The 22,139-nt window shown below is 36.7% G+C and overlaps 1 protein-coding gene across 1 annotated transcript in view; it reads right to left on the reverse strand.

Moving 5' to 3' along the window:
- Nucleotides 1–22,139, reverse strand: part of LOC139978175 (pregnancy zone protein-like) — a 39,797-nt gene that overhangs the window by 12,525 nt on the left and 5,133 nt on the right. Inside the window, exons 4-22 of the mRNA XM_071988096.1 lie at nt 21,167–21,219; nt 19,022–19,208; nt 17,386–17,470; nt 16,689–16,791; nt 15,741–15,867; nt 14,159–14,268; nt 13,471–13,629; nt 12,270–12,485; nt 10,023–10,086; nt 9,172–9,317; nt 8,803–8,955; nt 7,475–7,621; nt 6,660–6,720; nt 5,640–5,814; nt 4,990–5,215; nt 4,012–4,156; nt 1,790–1,893; nt 1,336–1,387; nt 699–788 (exon numbers count right to left, since the gene is read on the reverse strand). Coding sequence (XP_071844197.1) covers nt 699–788; nt 1,336–1,387; nt 1,790–1,893; nt 4,012–4,156; nt 4,990–5,215; nt 5,640–5,814; nt 6,660–6,720; nt 7,475–7,621; nt 8,803–8,955; nt 9,172–9,317; nt 10,023–10,086; nt 12,270–12,485; nt 13,471–13,629; nt 14,159–14,268; nt 15,741–15,867; nt 16,689–16,791; nt 17,386–17,470; nt 19,022–19,208; nt 21,167–21,219 — 2,403 coding nt within the window. The remainder of the gene's footprint in view (nt 1–698; nt 789–1,335; nt 1,388–1,789; nt 1,894–4,011; nt 4,157–4,989; nt 5,216–5,639; nt 5,815–6,659; nt 6,721–7,474; nt 7,622–8,802; nt 8,956–9,171; nt 9,318–10,022; nt 10,087–12,269; nt 12,486–13,470; nt 13,630–14,158; nt 14,269–15,740; nt 15,868–16,688; nt 16,792–17,385; nt 17,471–19,021; nt 19,209–21,166; nt 21,220–22,139) is intronic.

A 22,139-nucleotide genomic window follows, 5' to 3' on the forward strand; every position in this document is an offset into this window, starting at 1 on the left:
AACATAATCATTACCAGCTAGGCCACAATGAAATGATGTTAACTTATGACAACCATTTTGATATTTCACCAGCCATGAAGAATTAGATACCTATATGCTTTTAGTCCAGGCTTGCATGATAATTCATATGTGTACCTTTCACAATGAACATAACAAGGCTTTTGCATCAAGGTTTTTGCGTGAGTGGTAAAGATATGACTGCATTTGCCTGCTCCCTGAAATAACCATGTACTAAATCTGCTCTATGCTATGAATTGGGTGCATAGGCCTTGCCATATGATCTGAAATACAACGTTTGACCAGTGTTTTCATGCTTAACTTGGACGTCCTACTAGCAACTGACCAGCAAACACATAACACAAACATATTAACTTGAGTCAAAAAGAAAAAACAAATCACCAAGCACATGATTCAAGTCATTAATTTTTTACTCTTTATTACCTTGATTTTGTGGGGGAAAAAAATCTAGGTTTGAAATTGGATGTCTTAGATTGTCAATGATGTCAACCATATCTTGAGTGAATACTCCAGAGAGATTTGTTAAATGTGCAGATCAAACACGAGAAAGCTGCTTTAAATATCTAGTGTGATATTAACAGTAACATCAAACTAACAACATTATCTCACTTTCACTATCTGATGATCTAGGGAAACTATGCTACAAAATGATTCAGAGTAACAGTAAGATCTGCATTTACCTGAGAGTGATACCTTAGCCCAGGCAGTGTCAGGAACAACATCTGTAGGGGGCTGTAGATCTAGAGTCCATGTAAAACCATCTGTAAAATCTATCAGAGTGAAAAACACATCATATTAAAAATAAAAATATGTGTCATCTAAATCTCCACAGCCCTTAATCCTCTCATCGCTCACTCCTTTCATCTTACCCCTCTCCTTTCATCTTACCCCTCTCCTTTCATCTTACCCCTCTCCTTTCATCTTACCCCTCTCCTTTCATCTTACCCCTCTCCTTTCATCTTACCCCTCTCCTTTCATCTTACCCCTCTCCTTTGATGTGTCTATTTTTCCTCTATTCATTGACTCGTTTGTCCAATTTAACTGTCTGTCCATCGGTGGCTTGCAATGTCTTCTTAGTTTGTTTTCGTTCAGTTTAATGGACCCTGAAGAAAATCCTCTTGGGATGGAAATGTCAGGCACTCAAACTTTTACGCAATTAACTCAACTGTTGTAAACTTGGGTTTCTGGGCTAACAATTAGTAAAAGTTTTCTAGCTGTTAGCTACAATTCAATGTATACATTTTGCTCTTGTTTTGCTATCCTGTTATTGATGGGAAAATGGCTATTAAAGAGTTATCGTAACAATGTTTAGATTACCTGATGGACAAAACATGTCGCTCTTTGTGACTTCCTGCTCGATACCCTCTGCCTGTGAACATAAAGATACAAATTATCAACTGCATCCAGTCATTTATCTTTCTACTTTAAATTGCTGTTTTAGCCACTAAAAAATAACAGATATTTACAACAAATGCAACAGTGATATTTGGCCAAAGAGATAGCTATTTCATGATGCTATAAATTGGCCAGAATTTTTAATTTAAATTGTTCTGAATTTTGGAGAAAATCATGCTATGCTCCAGTCTGAATAAAACACCTTGGAATAGCTAATCATATGACTCGAAGCTACAACCTTACAAAACTATAGGTTTCACTATATACAATATGTGTTTGACAAATATTTTCAGCTACAAATCCGGATTTAAAAGACAGAACTGATTGACTCCTTTAGTATAATTCAATTTTCATAAAGCCATTGATACAAGTTTACCTCAACGAGGATTTCACGTCTGATCGCATCGTCAGCATTTGAGAGAGTCATCACTAAGGAATTACCACAAGTGGCCAAATCATCAGAGACTGACATAGCTGTCACTGAAAATGATAAGCAGAAGCAAAAATATATCAAACAAATGATTAGGTCTTCGTTTTTATAGTTGCAAACAAACTGATATACAATTTATTTCCTTCTCAAAATGTGTTGTAATTATCTATGAACAATTTCGACCTCTCTGGTCTTCTCTACCACTTTGTAGGGCTTCGGTCTCCAGCAATTTTTGTGAATGCAAGACCACATCTTTTATTGAAATGGGAAGAACCTCTTACAAAAGTATTTGTAAGTAGGTATTACATGATTATTTATGAATAACAGATGTTACAACAATTTGATTCAAAGACCTTTATATCCAACCACATCTTTTTGCTATCTGGGGTACAATTGTCCAGGTTTATGCATATCATTAACAACAAATGTGTGACGATAATACAAATGGCAAATTAATCATTACAACGTGACTTCACCTCAGCTAACTCTTGGTCATCTGTTACTTTGTCACACCCGCACACTTAACAATTCAAACAGTCGCTCCCAAGGGAACTACAGCATGCCATAACCCCTGGGAGACTAATGGCCATAGGGTGCACCCACAAACCAATACATGCAACTCTATTAACAAGTTACCAGGTGTCACCTACATGAAGAGAGGCAATGAAGATAAAGTGCCTTCTACTGGCAGTAGTGTGAAAAGTATCTTTGAATGGATTCGTACAGGAAACGGTGGATATCATATCCAATAATCATGGGAAAAACTGGATAGCTTTCATACAAAAAAGATTTGCAACTGTAGGTACTCTTTTCAAAAAGCAGATTTTTCAGAGAAACCAGGGTCTACCTAAGGTGTACCAAGAGGCAAGTTGGTATTTTCAAATTCTATCACTGATATGGAGCATGGTGTCCTGTTTTCTTTTTTAATTTTCTTTGAGAAAAAATGTATTTGAGAGTGGAATTGGTTGGTTTGGAACTACTATGTGATAAACTAGGATATCAACGATAGCTCAATTGACTTTTACAAAGAGGACTCAAACATTGTGAAAGTAAAACCATGCCATATTGCCTGTGTGTAAAACAGATAATGACCCAGTCTGAGATGTCCTCTTTCAAATAATGGAAGCTTGGTAGTAACCTCTTTAAGCCATTTTCCAGAAATGTTTTGACAATTAAACACAAATTTCCACTGAATTGACATCAAAATCTGGGCACAGATTGTTCAGTGGGTTTAACCTATTGATGGGCATTGCTATCATACACTTTGACAACCCTTGACCTTTTTTGACCTCAACCAAACAAACAGAGATAAGATGGAGTGCTTAGGAGTGTACTCAAAGACCGCTGAGGAAAATAACCTTGTACTGCAACCAGTCCCATGTTTTTGTTCCTGTTACTAATTACTCAAAATGATAACTGAAAATATTTTGCTGTACTGCATATTGCACCACGTCTTCACAGACTGAGTTACTTAAAGCGACGTTGCTGAAAATCTGAACAAGCCTCTAGGAGATATGACTAGGTTTGAAGCATTCTTCCTTTTTGGCTGCTAATAGCTTCATAAGACCTAATATTACTGTGATTTTCTCTTACCCCACTTTCAGCTGATTATTGTTACCAACTATGGTCAAAATTATATTCACACCAAAGGAAGAAAACTTTTGAAAAATAATTTCATTCTTCAGTTATAATTACAATCTGAGATGACCTCTGACCTTACATCCTTCACAAATTTTATGCTTCTTCACCAACCGACCACTCCTACAAATTTTTATTCAGATCAGATCAAAACCCCTGGAGGAGAAGCGATTTAAAGGATTTCATGTTTGGAACTGCCATGACAACAAATGAAAATTGATCTGCTTTTTGTGTACAGCTTAATGAAGCTCAGTTTTAGCCTTTGAAGAAGATCCTGCTAGGATCCAAACGTCAGGCCAACTTACTTTTACACATTCTCTTACACAGGCTCTCTAGTGGATAAGCAGTTTGCTAACAGTTTAATTTTATTTTGATTTTAGCTTAATGAAGTCCCGGACAAGGACAACAGCTTTAGTGAGTTTTGTCAGTACCAAAGCAAATGGTGTGGGAGCAACAGCTTGGATGTATGGATGGAAGATCCTTATAATCAAAGGTCACCAACAAGGTGTGAGCACATTATATAACATTACCTTCAATTGGCATGGAACCAATGACAGCTGGAATAATGTTAAACTCAACGGAAGCTGACTGAGATCCACAAACACACAGCTGCTTTGTTCGCTCTTCGTTTTCTGCTAAAGTGAAGTTTTCTGATTCGGAAAGAACAAGCTCAATCTGCGGAAGAAATGTCAAAAATAATCAAGAATTGTCAGTGCTGGACAATTTTTATTTCAAACGTAGAAGCTTGTTGGGCTCTCTGTCCTGAGATTGTGATAGCAGGATAACATTTTCTTAGAGCCTATCATAAATTTGAAAACACTGTTGCATCTTTCATACCCATAGAAACAACATTTTCTTCCAGACAGCCTTGCTATTAGTGCATAAATGCACATACCATTTGTACTTAGCATAACATGAACATAACATTAAGGACCTCATTGTCACCATTTCATCACAAAACATTTCAGACATTTCATGATGATAATGGATTGAAAGCTGTTGCATTATTTTACAGCAGGATTCTCAATTTTAGAAAGGATAATCATATTCGTAAAATTGTTGGTGTCTATGAAACTGTCTGCTTACAAATACTAGCCTATGCCTCCTTTCATTTCTGTCGTATGATTCCTTACTCTGTTTGGCCAACTGCCTTCAACACTTAACATTTCAACACTTCAACACTTATCAAAAATGTAACTAAATGGAGTCGCAAACTTTTTCGCAAATTTATGAAAGCATCTCTTTCAATAGATTCAAGTTGATTCGATTCCTGTCATAATTTGATGTGTTAGTTTATAGTGTGTAAAACCATTTGCATGCCACCTCTCCCTTACAGGATAGAACAACGTAGCAAATGATGAAAACCACGAAAAGGTTGAAGCAGGTGTGGCTCTGTGATGTCATACTTAGACTTGCTCAAGTCTTCAGCTTTTGTGTGTCGATAATTGGTTTTCGGATCTCTTCTAACGATTGTATGTTTAAAACAAAATTAATCATCGTCTACTTACGACCAAACAGTCAGTCATATAGTTAAAGACTATCACTTTAACAGGAAATGTTTCCCCTCTGATCACAGAATACGGTAGAGTATATGACAGAAAGAATGGCTGAAACGCCTGAAGACTACTGGTGCTAGATATGCCGATGCCATCCGTCTCGGAGATACAAAATCCATTTCCGATCCATTCGGTGACTGTATCAGGGACGGTCAGATCAACTGATGCTAGAGTGCTTCTATAGACAAAACGAAAAGAGGTGTTAAAGTTTTACTAATGGTAGGAAAGTATACAAAATTGTACCTTTTTAATATGTTATGTAAATCCCTGAAATTTTCAAGCAGTTCTGCCAAAATAAAAAAAAGTATCCAAAAGTATATCTAAAGTATAATGGTATAGATAAAATCCCTCCTAATTCAGGAAATATGGTGAGATGTCAAAACCATGATGAAGAAGGCACCAACAACAACAACTTGTATCAGTATCACTTGACCTATGACCCAGGACTATGACAAATGATTCCTTTTGAACCTTGAAACATTTGAAGAAGGTGGTAAGGACAATTTTACCTCGTAAGGAGATCGAACTTACAACGAGAATTTAGAAAGTAAAGAAATTTCACACAAATATTAAATAATTTGAAATAGTGAAAAGACAATTACTCCTGGATGAGGACAAGGTCCCAAAGCCATGTTTCTGGAAAGTATGAACGAAGACGAGGAGCCTCTTTTGCAGATGGGTTGGGTAGGCTGGGTGGTATACCATTACCAACAGGACCCATTCGATCCATTTCCATGAACATTGGCATTAGCTGTTCATCAAAATGAGTCCTATATCCTATCCATAGATAAAGAAAAGAACGATCACAATGAATGACAAGTTAGGCTGAAACTTTACATGGTCTACATATTCAAACCAGTTCACACTTTTGTGTCGACCTTGTCTTGAAATCTGTGTAGGAACACCGAGACAAAGCACATTTAGTGAACGTATAATTTTATGATGAGAAGCAGTTACGCATATATATCATGGAAAAAATTAGGAGGGATTGAAACACTGCAATTCTCACGATTGAGCCTAATAGCTCTTTCTTCTTCTCTTCATAACATGTGGCAACACTTTCTCAACATAATTAGCATGGTAGCTGATAACAATCCTGACCACAATTGTATTCATAATCATATTAATAGATCAGATTATGATACATACCACATCTCCAACGTGTAACTTCAAAATTCTACTGTTTCAATTGTCTTGGGGACGATTTGATATAAAGATAGGTCCCAGGGATTGGAAGCCCGAGGGCCTGAGCCCTCTTTCTGAATTTTCATAGAACTAAAACCTATAAGACACATATGTTTAACCATAGCAAGGCATAAAGTAGTGGGGATATATTAGCACATGCACATACATGCCCATGGGTAAATAAGGCCCAAAATCTTGTACTATTTTTCAGGTACAAAGAAGAATATTACACCCTTAGACTGGAACACTCCAGTCCTATGGTCAGGTGATAAATGCATTAGCATTAGAAACAATGAACTAGCATCTGATAGATCATGGGTTCAAGCCCTGGCCAGCTTAAGCTAGGCAGGATCTGTCAATTCTGGAAAATTCCATGATTCTCGCATCTGGAATGGTCTTTCCAATGGTAAAAAATCCCAATGGCATTAACAACTTACTGCGTTCAGAACAAGGTGCTGTTTCCAGATCGAGATTTGTTAAAAACGAAAATCCAGCTTTCTGCCGAAAGAAAAAGAGAAACTTTCCTTACTTTTCTACTTACAAACCACTTAGAAACTGATTTTCTTAATCTTGGTGGATTGTGGTGCAGTGGTCAAGTTGAATGCACATATTATTCCCCCCTCCCCCCTGTGTTCTTTTAATTATTAAAGGTGCTTTGTTAAGGTACCTCAAAACCCACAAGGAGCCGTATTATCTTCAGCAATACAAAAACTTTTTTGCTACAGTATACTTGTGTTAAATCTTCCACAGATTTCCAATTATTCAGGTTTATATTCTTTGGGTTTGTTAAATGATCAAATTTTTTGAAACAGTTTATGCATTTACCTACTATCTTGTCTACCGTGAAATGACTCTCATTGTTCTTTAACATTGTGCAATATGATACTAAAGTTATACCCCAACTCGCCGTCTGCGCTCTAGCACCCAATCATTGCTATCTATGCACCCTGTGTCCACTAAATCTTATGGCGAGCGATCTTTGGAATAAACTCCCACTCAACATAAAGAATGTCATGTCTGTGGAGATGTTCAAAACTGTATTGAAGACACACCTGTTTTCATTGTTATAATTGTTATGTTTACTCTTATTGTATATTGTGTACCTATCTTTCACTTTCTTTTGTACAGCGCGGCGAGACTTTATAGCAAGTTGCGCTATATAAGAACTGTTTATTATTATTACATATGCAGATAATATGCACACATGCCAACAATAGCTGTTGTTAAAAACAATATTGAAATCAAATCTCACATTGAAAGAGGCTGCTGCATCCTGTGCTGTCGGTGTTGGTCTGTACATCCTCCACTGAAAATCGGGATGAGGTCGTCCTCCATTGCATCTGTCAGAATTGATGCCACTGTCTCCGTCCAACTCAAACTCCTTCAAGAATTGCGATACCTTGAGATATGAAAGCATCGTCGACATTTGATCACCGTAGAACAATTGAAATATCTGCCGTAACCAAGCTTTGATAACCAAGCTTTGAAAGTTATCTGCCTTATGATCAAAAATTTGTTAGATGGGTTGAATACCTGGTGCAGCATGTAGAGATATAATTGTTAAAGTTACATGCTGTAATGACCTTATAAACATGTTAGAATAGAGTTTAATTCTGGTGCAGCATCTGGGGTATCTGCTAAATGACCACTAAATACGTTTGAAAGAGCAAATACCTTGAGCACCACCAATAAGTCATCTAATTTAGCTAACTGGATCACATTCATGGATCAACACGTGGATAATCAAGCTTTAAAGGATATCTACTATATGGCCAATAAATATGCTAGATAGACGAAATAAGTGGTGCAACACCAAGGTAACCAAACTTTAAAGGTTACCTGCTGTTTGGCCAATAAATATGCTAGATAGACCAAATAAGTGGTGCAACACCAAGGTAACTAACCTTTAAAGGTTATCTACTGTATGGCCAATAAATATGCTAGATAGACCAAATAAGTGGTGCAACACCTAGGTAACCAAACTTTCAAGGTTCCCTGCTGTTTGGCCAATAAATATGCTAGATAGACCAAGTAAGTGGTGCAATGCCTAGGTAACCAAACTTTAAAGGTTCCCTGCTGTTTGGCCAATAAATATGCTAGATAGACCAAGTAAGTGGTGCAATGCCTAGGTAATCAAGCTTGAAAGGTTACCTGCTATTTGGCCAATAAATATGCTAGATAGACCAAATACATGGTGCAGCACCTAGGTAACCAAGCTTTAAAGGTTATCTGCTGTATGGCCAATAAATATGCTAGTTAAACTACATACATGGTGCAGCACCTAGGTAACCAAGGTTTCCATCGCATGCATTGACCCACTCTCAGGATAATAAACAGCGCTACCAACTGTCTTATTAAACCTCTTGTTAATGCTCACTCCTGTTCATCATTTCTTTGCTAGGTGTACCAGCCGGAAGCACCAGTTTCTTGTATACTTACCAACCGACAATTCAAGCTTCAAAATGTAATTGTTATCAAAACATAAGATCTGCAGATCACCTATTATGCTGTGCTGTGCTTATAAATAACTGTATTCATCTAAGTAATTATTAACATATACAGTACTAGAAAATTATCTACCTGTTTCTCTTGAATGTTGTTACTCCCTCCTCCTAATAAGTAAACACTTTTGTCAACAATTCCAACCCCACAGAGTGAGTTTGGCGACGCAGACACCAACAGCTGTGTGTTTTCCCCTGGTTTTTCTTCACTTGATGGAAATGAAATCCGAACCTGTATATATGCAAATATATCAGTGCGTCAAGCTTAGGACATTAAAATGCATACCTAACAAACACTTAATGACTTGAGCCTCTTCATACAAGAAAAACTGTTAACACATTTCACTATATTAACTGTCACTAAAACAAATAAATTAATAACAAATCTTAAAGGTTCAAAACAAACGTTTATCACTTGTACATTCATAATTATTCTCAATGATTGTACCTGATTGTCAAACGTTTGAGCCACTTGGAAGCTTGTTGAATCTGCAACTACTTCTCCATCTTGTATGAAGTAGACTACAATCTTGGTTAATGGTGACATCTCCTTTGTTGCCGTGAATGTAAGAACTAACTGTTTGTATTCCAAACCTTTCAAAATGAAAACACGGGAAATAGGAAACTTATTTCAAGTTAAATATCAAATGCAGAACGATAGGTTTAGAAGTTAAAGAACCTTAAAGTTTGATACTAGTAGTGTCAATGGTCATGAGTTAAGATCCCAAAATTTCAAACAGCATTTTACCGACACCCTCATTTCTTAACAATGACATTTATCTAATTTAAAATTCCTGAGAATATAGCTTGGATTTTGGAACCTCAAGGAAATTACTTTTCAGCTTTTCTTCATCGCTCTGGAAACATGGAGTAAACAGGGTGGGTGCCGTTCTTTATTCTATTTTATCTGATGGGACCATCACGTACCATGTGGCATACCAAATATGTTTGTAGTAGCAAACTAGACTGAGTAGCCGAGAAAGACTTTTGGCTCTGTTTTATATTGAAAATTTAGACACAATTCTGTGAAAACATTTCATGTGGAATTGCATCCACCAAATAACAAAAAATTAATAAAAATAATAATTAAAGACAACACCCAATAGCAGCCTTGTGCTATATAGTCCTTGCACTTACTTCGATCACTCTGTATATTGTAGAGTTTGCGTCAACCTGATATGACAGAAACAACTGTTAAGTATAAAGCATTTTGCATTTTAGCATTTTGCCATTTTAGCATTTTGGTATTTTAGCATTTTGGGAAACTGATATCAGCTTTCACATTCAGAAAAAAATTACCTTCGTCAAGAGACTCAGTGTCCAATCGGTTACTAGGTCTGATGATATTGCCATTGGATATGAACTGCAAAGAAAAGTCACAATGAGAAACAAACACAACTTAGGAATGTTATTCACTTAATAGAAAAGTTAAATGATGAAACCTTTGCAGCCCATGTACTTTATTGCTTAATTTAGCCATTAAATTATTGCCACTTCTCTGAGGAGAGGAACAAACCAGTCGATTCTTTGCAATATAGTTTCTCAAGTCTGTATAAGTAAAAGACATTACTAACATTTATCAGCTTGTATCAGTGTTAAAAACAAATTTTTAAGAACTTACAAAAGTGTTTGATATTATATCAACACATGACCCTAATGCCTATATAACTTTTATCAACTTTCATCAGTGTAACAAGGAATGTTTAACATCTTACAAAAGTGTGTGACACTCTAACAGCACTTCAACCTACGGCCTATTGCATTTATTAGCTTATCTCAGTGTTACAAGAGATGTTTAACATCTTACAAAAGTGTTTAATACTGTATCAACGCTTGAACCTAGTAGGCCTATAACATTAGTCAGCTTTTCTCAGTGTAACAGCAACCTAAGGCCTATAGCATTTATTAGCTTATCTCAGTGTTACAAGAGATGTTTAACATCTTACAAAAGTGTTTAATACTGTATCAACGCTTGAACCTAGTAGGCCTATAACATTAGTCAGCTTTTCTCAGTGTAACAGCAACCTAAGGCCTATAGCATTTATTAGCTTATCTCAGTGTTACAAGAGATGTTGAACACCTTACAAAAGTGTTTAATACTGTATCAACGCTTGAACCTAGGCCTATAGCATTTATTAGCTTATCTCAATGTTACAAGAGATGTTTAACATCTTACAAAATAGGGTGTAATACTCTATCAACACTTGAACCTCAAAGCCTACAACATTTTACAGCACATGTACCATGAACTATAGCCTGTGTTGTATGTAGCTATCAGACAGAAAATCATCTTTAATCATTAGCTAGTAAATTAACGCTAATTAATGAACAGTTTGCTGCACATTCAAGAAAAACAAGGAGTCCTTCATAATGGTCAAACATACAATTGCATTAGCTGGAAATTGCTAATTTGTATAGTTTTAGTGATGTGTTATGTGTAATACATTCAAATTCCAAAACGTAGAACTTTAAGAATCATTACCTTGATAAAAAATAGCATGATCTGATTTAAAGTTTCAACAATCTTAAAAATTGGCATTCAAAATGAATAATCCCTTTCACATGATTCTGACGGCAGGAGAAATTCCAAAACTTACTGGTTTGGATATTTACGAGTGACGAGCTTACCTGTCTCCTAACAACCTTAGCACCTCGTTCTATCTCGTCTTGAAAGTCCTGGTAATAAATTAACAGTGCGCCCTCTATGAACGAACCCCCTTCGGTCACTGCCCTTCCTTCTCATGAGACCACTCCTTTAAAGTGGCCCCAATGTCGCGGGAATGGGGGTGGGGGAGTAAAAAAAAAGCTAAGCAATTCAAAGAACTGCTACCCCTGCAAGGAAAACTAAGTGCGGAAACACTCTAGGAAAACAGTCCTCAAAATCCCTCCCGTTCAATAAAATGGATACTTATTGGGCTGTAGAAAGACTGCAAACACCCCTAGGAATCCAAGGAAAGAAAACTTCCAACGATCGGAAAAAACACAAGGACGAAATCCAACAGAAAATTCTTCCACAAAAAAATCTGTTTAAGACACTTTGAATGCTAGCATGAGAAGGGAAGGGCAGTGACAGGGGGATCCGGTCATAATGGTTGCACAGTGTTAAAATACTACCAGGACTTTCTAGGCACGGTAGAACGAGGTGCTAAGGTTGTGAGGAGACAGGTAAGCGAGGAGCTGAGTAAATTATACAATATGAATTTATGGAGGTAACAAGGAATCGGTTTTATCTGGCCAATTATTATTTCAGTTTTACTTCTGTATACCGTGCTGGATAGCTTTAAAAAAATGTATGGAAGTACGTAGCAGAATAAATATTACTTGAAATTCCATATCTCTGATAACATGACACTATAGTAATTGTGACTAAGTATCCAAAAATCAGAATTAACTTCTGTACTAAGTATTTTGAATTGCCTCTTCATGATTATGTGGCACACATTATGCACAATCATTATATATGGACTTGTGCTATGTATGACTGGTTGTGACTATATACAGTAACCACATGGGCACTTGAAAAGTGAGAGTGAAACAAGCTCTTACCAAAACTTTAAAGTCCCTGGTGGTTAGAGCCTCTGAGCCTGTATGAAGTATTTTCAATTGTATTTCATCACCCAGAGAAAATGAGTCCAACGGATCGGATATTTTAAGGAACGTATTAGAGGGTGAAAAATATGACTTGAGGGACAGCTGTGCTGACTGAGCCGTGACCGTGAACCTCCCTCTTTGTCTCTCTGTTGACACGCCAGCGACTGTTGCCTAGGATACAAGTAAATAAACAATAACAATCTGAAAGTTTCACAGGATACAATGCTTTTGTCACGGTTGGTTAATTTCGGTATTTGAAACTTTGGGCCAATCAGTGTGTGGGAAAGCCTTCCGATATACTAAAAACACATATGCTTTTGGATCACTATACTGGTTATTGCAAAGAATCTTTTACACAATGACTCAATCCTTTGGACTTTTTTTCTGTAAAATCTTTGTTGTAGAAAAAGTATGAACAAATTCATTTCTGTTTTATAAATCTGTTTGTAAATGATCAACAGGTCTTTTTCCATGATCTGATTAGCCCAATTCCCTATCCCAAACAGCAAACACTTTATTGCCATTACTCAGTGCACAGAAAGCTGTTTGCAGAGTGCCAATGTATTATTTACTTTGCAGGGGCAAAGATAAGCAAGTCATAAAGCCATTTTATATCACATTTTTGGACACACATAGTCATGACAAGAACCAATATAGATATAACTGCTTTTAGCAATTATCATAATGAAGGCATTTCTGTTGATTGATACTATAGTTTGAACTAAGAACAGCAACTTTCCACTTGCTTATGTAACAACTATGCCAAAGCTGGTGTGTATTTTGGAAATAACCATTCTCTTCCAGCATTATTGTGCGGTGGCCCAACAGCTCCCATCACTGGAAACTTACAAACATGGATGAGAGATATACAAACAACACTTCATCTTTGTGCCTTTGTACTAAGATATGGATGTAGCACACTAACAGGGGATAAACAGCTAGAGTGTTTGCACTTTTCATAGCACGTTTTGACAATTTGCGAGTTTGGTTATCATCCTAATATATTGAAAACATGAAACATCTGCTTAAAAATACTAATATGAAAACCACTTTGCATTTGTGAAGCAATTTGAACATTTTGCAGAGAATATTAATTCATTTCCTGGTGACAATCTGAACCTGTAAATTTAACAAAAACATGCAACGAGACTCTCACCTCCAACGTAACAGCTTCTCGTCCGATTGAAGGCAGCTCGAAAGAAGCCTTTCCAAAACTGTCAGTGACTACATCGACAGAGAATTCACCCCCGTAAGCCATTTGTATGTGAACCTCTTTCCCTTCAGCTGGTGAATCATCAGGCATTGTAAGTGAAACCTGTTTAACACAAGATACAGAACTACAACATAAACAATATAAATGTTATGTTTTATCGATAGAGCAGTAATTCGTTAAGAATCGTTCTTGGCTTTAGTGTTACACGATTATATTGGCTCAAACTATGTCACATGTTTTCACTTTACAAAAAAATTCAAAGCCACAGCAATTTCTAGGATGTGGCTGCAATCCAATGTCATTTGTAGTGTTTCCTGAAAGTTTACTGATTTTGGAATGGCATGACCCAACATACCAAACAACAGTAACAATAGCACCATTGGCTCATATAATTATTCATATCAAAATGGCAGGGCTTTTCTTTATGTTGAGCAGATGGCGTGCAAAATGCGACGTACCATCCTGGCCTGACGTAAAAGGGGGAGAGGGGAGGTGGGATCAGGTAAAGGCTACAGCCATTGGTCCAGGGATCAATTAGAGGGCCTAAGCAAAAATGGGATGCAGAATAATGTATTCTATCTCATACGGTCATGAATGTAATATCAATTTATGAAGACTTCTTATTCTTCACCTCTCCATTGAACGGCAGGCCTTCTTTATACTCTGTATTGCCGGTAAATTCCAATTGGAACATGTTGTAGGTGATCTTGCATGATTCATCTTCCTCATCAATAGTCACCCCTGCAATAAACCAAAAATAAATTATTTTCAACACATTACAAGGCAACACACACACACATACAGTTAACACTTAATTAACATAGTACAATTAGAGAGTCCTTCTACATGCTTAATAACTTTATACACATACATGCACTTCCCATTCTTCAAAAGTAGTCTTTCATCACTGCCTTAGGCATGGTTTGAATGTTTTCAAAATTTAATGATTACATTCTCTGTGCCTCAACAGCCCATTTGGTGAACAATACAATCACTCGCAAGCCTATTTCCTTTACTTTCACAGAAATGCGTCAAGCCTAATGCCTCAATTACAAAAAAAGACGTAAAATCTATATCCCATATATCCCACACCAACTCCTGATGTTGATTCAAACAGAAACTGGAATTCATCACCATTGCTTTTACATCAATACCTTCAGATCCACAGAACCACAAATGCACAAATTTGCATTGAGGTTTCGATGATGTAATTACATACATTCTCGTAGGAATCGGCTATCTGAAGGTTCCCTTCTAGAGATATCATGCTTCACAAGGCGTGCACAGATGTTTTCTCTGTTTCATTCACATGAAAGAGATTCCATTCTTGAAGTATTGTGTTAACATTTATTAAACATTTTTGGCATAAGATGAACTTTCACCTCTCTCATAAACAATAGGCTTCTCAAAGTAAGTAAGGGGTATCCACATAATTAATATGAGATTCTTTCAAGATTCCCTTCTTGACATATTGCATTTGCCAGGAAATTCACATATATCAAGTATGTGATTTATCCAAGATTCCATTCCTAAGATATTGTGTTGAAAGGTTTCAAATTTTTGACTCTGTTGAACCTCAGTGACCTTTGACCTCCACTATAAACACTAAACTTCTGGACTTTAATAAGAGGCATCCACATACAAAGTTTGAGATCCATCCACTCTTCCCTTATTGAAATATCATATTTACAAGCAAGGTATATCGCACACACACACACGCACACACGCACACAGGTGTGTTTTACATTCAGACCGAGGACCCCATTGTTTTTTTCCATGAGATTCTGGTTTTGTTTGGCCCTTTCCTTCAACCAACGATTCTCTGTAGTCATTGTAAAAAACTAATCAAGAACCTTTGGTAAAGGGGATCATTTCGATACTCCAAGAGAAAAATGTTCTAAATGCGATATTTGGTAGGAATGAGCTTTCTGATGTTCTTTTGAAGATAGTTTTGTCCTTAAAATGAGCAGTTATACAACTATACACACAGCATATGTTTCAACATGTCTACCACAAAAAGTACATTTATCCAGAGTTGAATCAGGTAAATGTTACGGTAAAAGTTATACATGTTAACAAATTTCCATTCCTTGATTCCTACTTAACACACACAACAAAACAAACAATAATAACATGCACTCACTTCAAAGAGTTACTTCATCATTGTATAAATATGATCCTCTTAGACTGAACAAAGCTAGAGATCTAATTACCTGTGACTCTTTCTGTAAAGGATGCAGCAATTCTCAGTTTGGCGTCATGGATGGAATAGTAATTTCTGGTGAGGTCCCAGTCTGAAATATCAAAGACTACCATAGCACATCCATCTGGCCCTGTGCTCTGTCGAAAACAAATCATTTACTTTCATGTTTATCTCTTTACTATACTGTTAACTCCTATGACATCTCTCACGGCAAGTAAAGCAACCATTCGTAGGGTCTCAATGATCCATTTTACACATTAGAGCAATTAAGCCAGCTGCTGTCAAGAGGCAGCATAATCACATAAGGTATGAGATTTAATTAGAAGGGAGTGAGGAATGGTCAATATCTTCAAGGGACAGTAAATTGTTCGGGTGGGGGGAGGGGGCTGGGGGTGGCAAACCACAAAACATCCAGATAAAATCAATCATTCATGCCACAAAGAGCTTTAAAATTAGATATTTTGTTTTGTCAATCAAGAAGGCATTTGCCGTACATACTTTGTATTACACAAGCACAGCCTTTATTGAAATTCCAAATCGTACTCACAGGTGCTTTAGTGAAATCTTTTCAATGCACGCAGAATAAAGCAGAATACATATATGTACTGACTGGGTCATATTTCAAGGATAGAGAAACAAGAATATTATGTTTTTTGAAGGAAATCTGCCATTACGGCATTACAGATCAAACACTGTGATTAATTTCCTGAAGTAAAGGAGGGTTCAGCCAGTCAACACAGACCAGTTGCATTCAATCAACTTTATCTCAAGTTAGGTATAAGATATATCGACATGGGATTTTCAAGAAACAGTGTGGATTAGCTTCCACCTTTACAATATAGTGTTTTGTTTGTCTGCCAGCAGAATTTCACTTGAAGAAGAATTGGAATTAACACATTTCAGATCATTGAATTGTTGAAAATGAGGGTAAAACACTATCTTTATCCTTTGGACTCACCACACTTTCAATACTGATCGGCTCAATCTCATGGCGGGAAAAAGAAACGACAGGCGTCAAGATAGAGGTCACAACTCCAGGTACAGGCTGACCGTATGTATATCTGATGAAATCATGAATGGAAAAATGAAACCAATTATCAAAACTCAAAACTTAAATGTAAATTATGATCAGTTTTTAAAATTTCTTGTGTTAACTCTTTCAAGAATCATATATTTTAAATGCTTGTACAACTTGTTTTCTCCACACAAATAGAAAGCTAGAACATTTATTTGTTGCTAATGTGCATTGACAAGGTAGTAGAAATGATACTTCCTCAAGTACTCTAGGAATGATCAACTAAGTACAAACTGTGCATCTTACACTACAGTAATATTGAAAGTCAGTAATTGTGGGGTGTTCCTTTTCACGTAAATGGTCTAATGAGGATCAAGATAACAGAAACTGCAGAGGCATTAAAGTAAAACATACAGAACTAACATCTTGGTAAATGATCTACAACCTCTTCAAGTAGTAATTTAATAGCGTCTTCATTAAGGGGAAACCAAATGCCAAGAATTTTTGGGAGATATACATATATAACTAAAATTGGAAGTATGGAATACAATAGGAGAAAAAAAACAGAAACAAGATGTGAAATTAAATCTGTAAAATGGCAACACTTTACACCGAAACAACTGAATGCACTAAAGCTCACCTTCCACACACAGTGTATTCAAGCTGTGTCTCATTGACGAGTACATAGGAAGGGCCATCAAAAGTGACTTCAAACTTTGGAAGAACTGTTGGCAACAAATGGAAAAACAAACAAAAAAGGAGGAGAGAGCTTTAAATACAAAATAATGCTTGCATCTGGACATCACAAGTTTGACTTATCAAGGTGTGATTGATTCAACATAGTCTGCAGACAGTTTGGTCAATTGAATGCTGCAAGAGATGTTCATTTGTTTCACCAACCTTGCCGCTTTTCGGTCCATTCTCTCTTGAGTCACCATATGTTGTTTTGTACCCCAACATGTGTTTAGTTTATAGCCACGTAATGCAAAAAAACTAAGCCAACAGACAGTGTCAAACTATGATGTGATGATAATGTGGAATAACTTGGCATGATTTCACTTTCAGCTACATGTGAACTGGATACAGTACAGGTATATGATATTACACCCAAAAGTTTGAAATAACACTCAATAGGATCAAACTGTACTCAATTATGTGGTAAATGTCTCCAAATTAAAAACAACCCTTTGAGGCTTTTTAGTTTAATCTTTTGTGTCATTTTGATTTTCATTGACAAATGGATCTTGAAAATAATGGTTTCTTTGAAACTTTCTTGTTCTCTGCCAAAGTAAAATTCAATGGCATTTATGCTTCACTAATCCAGACAATTCTTGGTTGGGGAAGGTGGGGGATCTGAGTATGGCAGTATAATGCTTGTTGAAACAGGAGTGGCGACTACCACATTCTTGAATATCTCAGAGAAACTGGGTTGGGGAAGATGGGGGATCTGAGTATGGCAGTATAATACTTGTTGAAACAGGAGTGGCGACTACCACATTCTTGAATATCTCAGAGAAACGGGGTTGGGGAAGATGGGGGATCTGAGTATGGCAGTATAATGCTTGTTGAAACAGGAGTGGAGATGACCACTTTTCAGTAATACAACTGATGACCTTAACATATGGAGTTCAAGACTCGGTATCTTGACTGACTTTCTGTCACCTTATTTGAGAGTTTTACATAACAGTTGACAGGAAGTTTTATGCCCTGACACCATCCACTTCATGTGGATATAAGCAACAGGATGGAGTCCGGAAACATATACATTTCACAGGATATATCAAGGATATCCTGAAATCAAGGGAATGTTTGCAACCTCTCTGACACTTTAGTTCAAGAAAGGAACTGTTATACTGAATGGTACATATGATATCATAGAAGATAAAATGATTACAATGTCTCCAATTACCTATGCCAAAGAATGTACCCTGCTGATGTAACTCTATACAGCCACACGAATGATTATAACTGATCTCTTTGAAAGATATCTAAAACATGGAAACTTTAACACAAGTATTGTATGACGGATGCTAAGATGTTAAGAGATTAGTTAACGTCACATTGACCAAAACCCACTGTAACTGTATTGCTGATCTACACCAACATCAGCCAAATAGTTATTGATACTGATATTTCAATTATATGTAAGATTGTCACTGTAATTGAAGCTTCATTTTAAGTTGACTTTTGTATGCAATTTCCAATGCTAAGAATCCATATCATTTAGTCTAAACACAAATTGAATTTGACACTCACAAATTGATAACATAACATACCATATTCATCAATGTCAAAGTTGGAATATGTCCGATCTCCGTTGTGTTCTACAAATATCTTCCATGTTCCCAACATCGGATCGGACGTCATGGGTAGCTCTAGGCTGATCAACCCCTGGTTAGCTTCCACTGCTAGCCACTGAGCGATGCGAATTCCACTTGGGGTCTCCACCCAAATCTTATCGACCTGTGAGAAAGAAAGATGGCTAATTCCTGTCAGCTGGTTCAATTAAAGCACCATTTTGCATTGGGTGCTGTAAAACTTGAGAGTAACTCTTAACATGCTTACTGTATGTTCCCAGGTACAATTACAGCCCCATGCCCCTCACACTCCTCCCAGTTTAATGAACATTCAAATTACTTTTAATTTTAGCAAAATTTACTCTAAGAATTCTCAAGATCATAAACACAGTACTGTAAGTTATGACATTACTGCAAACAACTGCAATACCAACACTTATCAAATTATGACTTGAAAGAATGGATTGCAAAGACTTTTGAGTTTCGTTTTTGTTATTTTCGTTAGGTTCACAAGCTGAATAGCTGAAAACCAAAGTTGGATATAAAATATTTCTGATGCATGCCATTGTGCATTTCTTCCCTAGGCAGTACACAATGGTGCTTTTCCCCCCAAGTAAATGCATGTGTGCTAACGTTTAGTCAACATGTTATCAATTGTCAATGGTCAATGTATGGTCAATGTACGGTGTGTAATTGTACGGTCAATGTGTGGTGTGTAATTTTCAATCACCACGGAGTCACGCAGGGTTCGCAGGTTTCTTCCGGGGGTGGAAAAAACCGCGGAATAAACCGCGGTTTATTCCACTCGGAAGAAATAGGTTTCTTCCAGTTTCTTCCGGACAAAATGGAAGAAACTCATTTTTTTGGGAAAAACTGTTGATAAAGTTTCATAACAACCTGCAATGATTTCTAACTATGCAATAAATGGACAAGAAGCACTATAGTGTCATCTAGGTAGTCTATATCTAGGTTTGGAGCACATGACCTGCTTCCAGCATATACTGTACACAATATAGTACTAGGCTACTAGCATTGGACAATTCAGGGAACAACTATGGGCAAGCAATATTTTGCAGACCAGAATGGTCCTGATTATAGCCCACTTCTTAGTTGAAAACTAGTTTCTGAGTGGAGGGCAAGTGTTCCCTGGAAACTAACTAGTGTAGGCCTACTACAATGCACACTCATTAAGTACATTGACCACTATGACCATATTTTGTGGAGATTGAACTCAAGACATGAGGGTTACAAATTCGACTGGAAGTTGTAGTGTGAAATGTGGGCTGGCTCATGGCCAGCTGTGTTTAATTGTGGATGTTTGATCTTTTTGCTGTTGGGATGACAAGTCCTCCTGTTAACTACTAGTTGAAATTTAGGGAGTTGCAGAAACTAAACTGTTGCCTAAATCTAACAGATATTGTTTGGCTATTTTCTTGGTGTTCATTAATTAAATCCTCAGTGCATGGGCCAATCCAGATGAATCATTCATACAGTATGGCCAGTTATGCAATTCTGGTTGATGGGGGGGGGGGGGGATCGCGAGATGATAAGTAGTCCTTCAATATTGTGATTTATAAGCAAACATCTTTTGGTGTAGAAAAACAACCCAAAATTATAATCAAAACAAAAATATCATATTTTGATGGTTTCAGTGGTAGGCATTTCAGTCAGATGATGGTGAACTATTTGTCTCTTTATCATGTATGTGGGTTGTGCTGCATATATGCCAATTTTCACAGTTTCTTCCAGTTTCTTCCGGTTTCTTCCAGTTTCTTCCGGAAGAAACTGGAAGAAACCTGGAAGAAACAGGTTTCTTCCAGTTTCTTCCACGTCCCCGGAAGAAATAGGTTTCTTCCGGAAGAAACCGAACCCTGACGGAGTGTATAGTGGGCGATTATAATCAGTAGAAAGTTATCGGTCCCTGAAAGCTTAGGATAATCACATCATGTGTTGCTAAGGAAAGCTTTTGGGGAGCAGGGATATATACACAGCACTATACAGTAGTGTTGCACGATAAAGTTAAAATTTGCGGAGGACATTAGGACAGAACACAACAAGCCATGCTAAGTAATGGTTTAGCATCACAAATGAACCCGTAAGAACCAAAAGCAATATGTTAAATACCTTAGAACTATCTGGTCTGAGATCTGCATCCACGGTCAGAACTCTGAATTTCACTGTTGACAAAAGAACAAAGATAATTTAAGAATGGTGAAGATGTGTGACATTGTGAAATTGTAGTATAGTAAATTATCTGCATTAAATTTATTTTGTGACAAGTTATCAGCTTAATGCAGATAGTTGTACTTTTTGTGTGTGTGGGGGGGGGGGAGGGAGGGGGCAGGTTCAGCTTTTTAACTAAAATTACTGAAATCAATGTATGGAAACAAAGTAATCAGTCCTCAATGATATGTAAATTGAATATCCAAAGTGTGGTTAACTTTCAAAGCTGATATTTATGTTTAACCATCAAGATGGATCAGTTAAAGGTTCCATGTCACTTCAAAAAATAAGGTTTACAGGACAACCAGCTTCAATCCATGCTACTTTTGAAAATGCACCTCAATTTACAGAAGAGGTTGTTAAAGCTGGGAAGCAATGAAACCTTTCATTAATAACATAGAAGAAAATATTCTTGACCAAACTTTTAATAGAACTGTAAAATTTGATGATATTAACTTATATTTTCACTAACTTGCAATGCACAATGTTATTTTCTATAGCTCTAGATGGGATGGTAAATACTACGTAATTGGGTACATTTTGATCCTATCATTCGGTATTTCAACTGTATAGCTGTATGATCTCATACTGTACAAGTACTGACCAGTGCTAACAACTACCATAGTGAAACTGTTCTGAAACCTCGCCATACAGCAAAAATATCTTTCATACAAAGTCTGCAATTTCAGAAATTGACATGCCCAATATTGCCACTTACAATATCTTTGGATAAAAATTAATGTGAAAAATGGCAACTTTTTCAGTAGGAGCGTGCAAAACAAATATATGTGAGAGTATTTCTGCTACCTTTTTTTACTTTTTTACTTTTTTTACTTTTTTTAAGTCAATTGCTGATTAATAAATTTATACTACA

This window comes from Apostichopus japonicus, chromosome 13, assembly GCF_037975245.1.
Source record: "Apostichopus japonicus isolate 1M-3 chromosome 13, ASM3797524v1, whole genome shotgun sequence".
NCBI lineage: Eukaryota > Metazoa > Echinodermata > Holothuroidea > Aspidochirotida > Stichopodidae > Apostichopus > Apostichopus japonicus.